Below are 8,040 nucleotides of genomic sequence, written 5' to 3' on the forward strand. Positions count from 1 at the left end.
TTTATTAATTCTTGAAGAATTTTTTTTCCAGCTGTATTGAGATATAATTCACATATAACATTGCGTAAGTTAAAAGTGTACATGATGATTTGATATTCTTACACATTGTGCGATGATTCCCACAGTATGGTTACTTAATATCTCTCTCACTTCACATAATTACTATCTCTAGTTCTTTTACAAGAACATTTAAGAACTACGCTCTCAAAGTGAATGGTGGTTAGGAGGAGCTGGGATAGTGAGGGAATCGGGGAAATGTTGTTTAAGGGTACAAACTCACAACCAGTAGATGAATAAATCCTGTAGATGTAGCACACAGCATAGCGATTATAGACAACAATAATGAATTATATATAAACTTCATAGTTTCTAAGAGAAATTGCTCTTCCCATCACAAAAAAAGAAATGATAATTATGTGGTGTGATAGGGGTGTTAGCCAATGCTATGCTGGTAATCATACTGCAATTTAAATGCATCAAATCAACACATTTCACGACTTAAGATTACACAGTGTTATATGTCAGTTATAGCTCAATGAAAGTAAATAATAAATATCTACTCTCCTAGCAAATATCAAGTATATACTACAATATTATTAACTTTTGTCAGCATGCTTTACATTAGATTTCCAGAACTTACTGACCTTACAACTGGAAATTTGTACCTTTTGTTTGACATGTCCCCATTTCTCCCATCTCACAGTCTCTGGTAACCACAATCCTACTCTCTGTTTCTATGAATTTATCTTTTTTAGACTCAGCAATAGAAAAGAAGGAAATCCTGCCAGTTGCAACAACATGGGTGGAACTTGTGGGCATCATGCTAAAAAGATGAAGACAGCTACTGTATAATATCACATGTGTAATCACAGAATTGGCATTTTAAAATATTGAATCTTCTTTTTGTAGAAATATAGTACCTCTATAGTATCTCCATTTATTTAGATATCCCTTTGTGTTCTGTTACACTTTCTTCAGACAGATCTTTCTCATTTCTTTTTACTTTTTTCTATCAGATTTATTCCCAAATATTTTTTAGACTTTTTTTTTTTTGGAAGAAAAAACAATTTTTTAAAAAAGATTTTATTTATTCACTTGAGAGAAAGAGAGGGAGCATGCAAGAGAGAGCACAGCAGGGGGAGGAGCAGAGAGAGAAGGAGCAGCAGACCCCCCACACACACACCCCAAGCAGGGACCCTCACAGGAAGGGCTATTCTGGGATTACGACCTGAGAGGACCAGACGCTTAACCAAAAGAGCCACCCAGGTACCTCTAGTTTATTATTTTTTTAAGATTATTTATTTATTTATTTGAGAGTGGGCTGGGAAGGGACAAAAAATCTGAAGCAGAATCTCTACTGAGCGCAGAGCCCAATGTGGAGCTCAATCCCATGACTAAGTGTGAACTCATGACTTGAACCATAACCAAGAGTCAGATGCTTAATCACCTGAGCCACCCAAGCACCACAAAACAATGATTTATTTTTTTAATGAAGTTACCAAGCTGCTGAATCTTAAGGCCTCAACAAATGTTGCACCTTAGTATTTTCATTGAACAATAAGACCTTCTATCTTGATTTCCTGGGAAATAGCAATTTTGTTTCTTTAGTTGTTTCCATATCCTGAACAGCCATGGCAAATGGTTTAACATGGTGGCTACTGCTTTGAGGGGATTTTAAGCAGATGAATTCTCTTTTCCCTCATAACGGCTGCTGGAATTCATCAAAAGTTCATCCATACATCAAGACTTCTCTATCCTGGTGGGCCAGAATCCTGCTTTGGCTGCCAGGGCTTCAATCAGCTAAATATGATATTCCTGAAATCTCATGGATTTACTTTGTGTCATTTTTAAATATTTCCATAAGCAATGTTCTGAACAGATGATCTCCTCAGGTTTTACTTCTCTTGTTATGAAGTCTTTAACAAAGTCCAAAAAGTAGATTGCTATAAGTTTATTGTAGGTTTCAAGAAAATCATTAAACTGTTTGGTCTGATCAGATTCTGGTAATTGTGCTGCCATATGCTTTTGGTATGTTTATACCTTTTCTAATGCATGAGTTTCCTTATTTTTTTGGAAAATTAGTTCTCCAAACTTTGTTTGAATGTCTCCAATGAGGCCTGATTTCTTACTGGAGCATAGGCTCTCATATCCTATACCCATGAGAGGCTGGGAGGCTTCCTGACAATCCAAGTACAGACAGAGAGTCTGGGTCAGGATAAGTGCTACAGTGGCTAGATGGTTAGACTTTCTTGCCATGGCCAAAGGAAATTTTTTACTCCACTATATTTTTCTACTGCAGGGTAAATATTAATATTTGTATTAGGTATCTTATACCTAGCCACTTTGATACATCTTCATAGTTTAAACGCTCTCAGATGAGTACCTTGGATTTTCCTAGATAGCCAAACAAGTCAACTAAAAAATAATGGCAAGTGAAATATTATGCCTCTTTCATTATTTTTGCTTTTTCACTGGCTTTCGCTACCATCTGAGTACTATAGCTTAATAGTGGTAACAGAGGCCGTCCTTGACGTGTCTTTGGCCTAATTGGTGGAATGGGATGCTTATATTCAAAGTTTTCTAGACAGGTATTATTTAAAAGTGTAGAATGAAGGCTCCACAGGTATTTAGTCAAAAATTTCATTTATATAAAGACATTCCATGGGCAAAGAAGAGAAAAAAACCTAAGGAGTTGCTGAAGATACAAATGAAAAAGAATCTCTAGAAAGAGAAATTGAGAAACTCAGACAAATTAGACTAGCAGAATTTCCTTTAAAAAAATTATGCTGAGTAAAACAAGTCAATCGGAAAAGGACAAACATTATATGGTCTCATTCATTTGGGGAATATAAATATTAGTGAAAGGGAATAAGGGGAAAGGAGAGAAAATGAGTGAACATATCAGTGAGGGTGACAAAACATGAGAGACACCTAACTCTGGGAAATGAACAAGGGGTAGTGGAAGGGGAATTGGGTGGGGGGTTGGGGTGACTGGGTGATGGGCACTGAGGGGAGCACTTGGCGGGATGAGCACTGGGTGTTATGCTATATGCTGGCAAATTGAACTCCAATAAAAAATTTTTTTTTTAATTTACCTAAGGACACATGGAAAAATATTAGTGTCTCATGTAGAAAGCAACTTGGAATTTTCTTATTTTTGTCTTATTGGATTTTACTCCCTCTTTCTAGATTTTCTTGAAATAAATACTCTTTAAAATCAGAACAAATATTAATGAGCATTTTTATGACCTGGAAATTAGGGAAGAATCTGACTTGATGAAGTTGCCCTTCACATCTCTCCAACTGCTTCTCCACACCCCGTCCACAAAGGCACAGACATGGAAACAAAGAACTATAGCAGCGAATCAGGCTTTGTCCTCCTGGGCATCTCTTCCAGTCCTCAGCTACAGAAACCACTCTTTGCCATCTTCCTCATCATGTACCTGGTCACTGTCGTGGGCAATGTACTCATCATCTTGGTTATCCAGTCTGACTCCCGACTCCATACTCCTATGTACTTTTTCCTCAGCAACTTGTCCTTCACAGATATCTGCTTCACAACAGTGATTGTGCCCAACATGCTGGCAAACCTACTATCAGAGACCAAGGTTATCTCCTTTGTGGGTTGTCTGATCCAGATGTATTTCTTCATGGCCTTTGCAAACACTGACAGTTACCTTCTGGCCTCTATGGCCATAGATAGGCTGGTGGCCATCTGCAACCCCTTCCACTATGAAAGGGTCATGAACCCACGGCGTTGTCTCCTCATGCTGCTGGGCTCTTGCACCATCTCCCACCTGCACTCCCTGCTCCGAGTGCTACTCATGTCCCGCCTGTCCTTCTGTGCCTCTCATGTCATTAAGCACTTTTTTTGTGATACCCAACCTGTACTAAAGCTATCCTGCTCTGACACATCCTCCAACCAGATTGTGGTCATGACTGAGACCCTGGCCGTCATCACAACCCCCTTCCTGTGCATCCTCTTCTCCTACCTGCGAATCATCATCACTGTGCTCAGAATTCCCTCTGCAGCTGGGAAGTGGAAGGCCTTCTCTACCTGTGGCTCCCACCTCACTGTAGTGGCTTTGTTCTATGGGAGTGTCATCTATGTCTACTTTAGGCCCCTGTCCATGTACTCAGTGGTGAAGGACCGGGTAGCCACAGTTATGTACACAGTAGTGACACCCATGCTGAACCCCTTCATCTATAGCCTGAGGAACAAAGATATGAAGAGGGGTTTGATTAAATTAAGGGACAGAATTCACTCATAGAAAGAGCAAATAGAGAGTGCTTGGGTGGCTCAGTCAGTTAAATGCCTGCCTTCGACTCAAGTAATAATCCCAAGGTCCTGGGATCATGCCCTGCATTGGGCTCCCTGCTCTGAGGGGAGCCTGCTTTTCCCTCTTCCTCTGCCTGCCACTCCCCCTCCCTGCCTATGCGTTTTCTCTTGCTCTGTCAAAATAAATAAATAAAATATTTTTAAATAGAAAGAGAAAATAAATGGAACACTATCATTAGGAGGTGACCTAAGGGATGATCACATTATCTTTCCCATCTACCCATTTGTCACATGGCACCCAAAGAGATCATAAAAGATATTGTGGAAAGCAATAAGAGCCTTGACTGGAAGCTAGAACAGTTAGTTTCTATCAACAACATTGACCAATTATGTGCAATCCCAGGCCAAGTACTGACTGAATCCACATTTCAGGGAAAACATTTCTGCCAGCTATATAAATAAAGTATCTTGAAGTGGAATAAAGCTAAGCCTCTTCTATGGGTTTGACTTTCTCTATTACTCAAGAAAGTACAAAGTCTTTCTAGTCTTTGAGAATAAGAATTCTCAAAGTTTTGAGAATAAGAAACACAGGAATTTGGTAGGAAATTGGGAAAGATTTCTTGGAATAATGACCTAAGATTGTCTTTAAGGATGGATTGATTTTGAAAGATAAAAGTTCAATAGGAAAGGGGCAGATCACTGCAAATAGTTTAAACCACACAAGGGGAAGAGACATAAACACTACAATGTGTTTGAGGGACAGTAGAAAGCCCTGTGAGGCTTGTTCAGTTTAAGAACAGAGAGAATAAGGCTAGAGAGATGAAGGAATCTACAAAGCAGATTTAGTGCCCACTCCAACACTAAGAAGTCCTCACAAAGAAATCTCAGCCCTTGACTACTTTTTTTTCCCTTCCCCCTTGCTTCTGCCTTTGGCCACATGGCCATGATCCTCACTGAAATGCCCTTTTTATCCTGGGGCAAAAAAGCAATGTGTGTCAGTCAGGATAAGCTAGGTTGTGCTGAGGAAACAAACAATGTCAAAATCCTTGGACCTTGATTATGAAAGATGTATTTCTTATTGACACTGCATGTTCACCACTGAAAAGCATGAGGGTGCTGCTCATCTTAAACAGGCACCAAAGCTGATGGAGTAGACACCATTTTAAACACTAATCATGACTCCATCAGAAGTTGAGGAAAACTTGAAGATTTTGCACTGGCGTCTAAATACTCTGGTCTAGATGTGATTCATGTCACTGTGGCCACCACTCATTTTCAACAACTAATCTCACAACCCATCCCAAACACAAGGATCCCAACAGGCACAATTCAACAGTGCATCTGTCTTTTTGTTTTGTTTTTTTTGTTTGTTTGTTTTTGTTTTTTTTATTGGAGTTCAATTTGCCAACATATAGCATAACACCCAGGGCTCATCCCATCTGTCAAATGGGGACCCAAAATGATTGAATAAATGGATTTAATGACTTCTACACAACACTAATAGCACACGAATACACAAGTGTGAATTTGTTGCTTAATCAATTGTAGCTGATTATCAATTTCAATAACACAAATAACACAAGACTCTATACTGTCTGTGGAGTCCTGCCTAATATATCCTCAAGTTTGAACAACCTTTAGCTTGTATTAATCATAAGTTTGCTGAAGACAGGAACTTAACTTGAATATCAGACTTTTGGCCTTAACGATATAACCAGAGGTGTATGGTTGCCTAATGGAACACAGAGATACGTAGGGCCCCACATTAAGACCCCTGCCATTACTGCTACTGTGAACTGTCTAGTGGTCAGGAAGCAACCAGCAATCCAGGAAACAAACTCAAGTTGCACTTGCCTTCATATTGTACAAGCATGCCTGGCTTTTACCACTATCTCTCACCAGTCACTCAACTTTTGGGATGCTGGCCTACAAGGTCTGTACTCTTTCTACTTCCTCTATTCCTGTGCCATAGTTTTACCCAAGTATATGCAACCACCTTAAAAAGTGAATAATGCCTGGCATATAGGGAATACACAAATTCATTAATTATACCTTCAGTAAATTCTAAACATAAGTCAGTCATTCGGTTCCAGGAAACCAAACATATTTTTTTCTGGGTCCCCTCTGCCTTCAGTCCCAGACTCCTTTTTCTCAACAAGACATAATCACTAAGAAATCAAGGTCTTTGGGGTGCCTGGGTGACTCAGTTGGTTAAGTGTCTGGCATTGTGGGATTGAGTTCACATCGAGCTCCCTTGTCAGTGTGGATCTGCTTGTCCCTCTCCCCCTGCCCCTCTCCTATGCTCCTGCTCTTTCTCTTTCTCCCAAATAAATAAAGTCTTTTTTTTAAAAAAAGAAATTAAGATATTTTAGGTATAATCCTACAGGTATTCCATAAAATACATGACAAGTGACTGTGAGATAACATGTTGGCATAAGTTACCAATCTGGCCCCCAGGTTAGTACCCGCATTCTCAGTCACAGCCAGAGTGCTGCTTCTGTCAGAATAGGAGGCATTTTCCACAGTTCTCATGCTATCCTTCAAAAGGGTAGGGTGATGTTGGCAGGTAGTATTGAAAAATTTAATCAAAGCTTTGCTATCCAAAGGAGCCTCGATGAATGTGGAAATTTGCTAATAAATATTGGTAAGAATGAAATAAATCCCTTCTGAAAGTACATAGTATCAGAGCAAAGGTCTAAGGAGGCTTTCTGAACACCTTGCCAGGTCAGGTGAGATACTTCTATCTGGCCCTTGGGGGTAGACCTGGAAATCCCTTCACAGCTGCTCCTCCCACCTTATAGATAGATACCTGCAAGGCTGGTGAATGGTGAATACAATAGTGCAATAATACTAGAATCATGTTCTTTAATGAGGAAACTGTGAAAGGAAATATGCTGGGTCCTTCTACTGCAAGCTCATTACATATATGTAAATATTGGAAATTTCACTCTACTGAGTTAAGAACAATTATTTCTTTGGACAAGTTCTGCCTACTTATCATAATGAGTTACATAAATAAGGAGAGGTATCAATCATGAATACTGAAGAGGACCTAGATAAGAGTGGAGTATTTTTGACATTGAAGAGTCTGATAGAGAAGGTATTAGCTAAGAAGACAGAAAAGGAGTAGTCAGATAATCGAAGAGTAGAATTCTCAAGAGATGAGGATATGGATATATAAGCACACACACAGAGAGCAGAATAATCTCCTCCCAGCCAAGCAATCTCCAGGAAATTTCCATCAGAACTTACACATGAAAGAAAGAAATGAGCTAGTTAGGATGAACTTGGTTTGCAATGTTAAATACAAACACCACTGAGCTTGTCCAGAACCATTGCATTCCCTGAATAGAAAATGTGTTCTGAAGGTCATTGTTTCTGGATATATCAGGAATTTCAGACACATGCCATAAGGTAGTTCTTAGGGGCATACCCAGAAACTCAGATCATCTGAGCCAGAGTCCTACTGATCTGCATCATAGGTAACCCTAGGCTTGCTGCACAAGACATAAATAATCAGAGTTTATTGGAACTGAGGATGTTCAAAAGATGAAGGTGAAACTAGCCAGTTCCCCACTGGCATAAAGAATTTGAGGACCTGGTAAAACTACTTTGACCATCATCAGCTCTCAGATTCCTGCCAGAATACCTTAGGGTTTTTAGATCCCCTTATCCAATCCATCCACCACCAAGCCCTGCCCTAACCCAACAAACACCTGCCCCTTGTTAGGGAGGTGGGATAACTGTTACTTAAATCAGAG

At 39.6% G+C, this 8,040-nt stretch overlaps 1 protein-coding gene and 1 pseudogene across 1 annotated transcript; one reads left to right on the plus strand and one right to left on the minus strand.

The window, feature by feature from the left end:
* Window positions 1–1,740: 1,740 nt before the first annotated feature.
* LOC144285399 (mitochondrial import inner membrane translocase subunit Tim9 pseudogene) lies at window positions 1,741–2,019 on the minus strand (annotated as a pseudogene).
* Window positions 2,020–3,243: 1,224 nt separating this feature from the next.
* On the plus strand, window positions 3,244–4,271 carry LOC144285214 (olfactory receptor 1L4). Its single transcript, XM_077850403.1, has one exon. The coding sequence runs from the start codon at window positions 3,339–3,341 to the stop codon at window positions 4,269–4,271; it is 933 nt and encodes a 310-aa protein (XP_077706529.1). The 5' UTR covers window positions 3,244–3,338.
* The last annotated feature ends 3,769 nt before the right edge of the window (window positions 4,272–8,040 follow it).

This window comes from Canis aureus, chromosome 16, assembly GCF_053574225.1.
Source record: "Canis aureus isolate CA01 chromosome 16, VMU_Caureus_v.1.0, whole genome shotgun sequence".
Classification (NCBI taxonomy): Eukaryota; Metazoa; Chordata; class Mammalia; order Carnivora; family Canidae; genus Canis; species Canis aureus.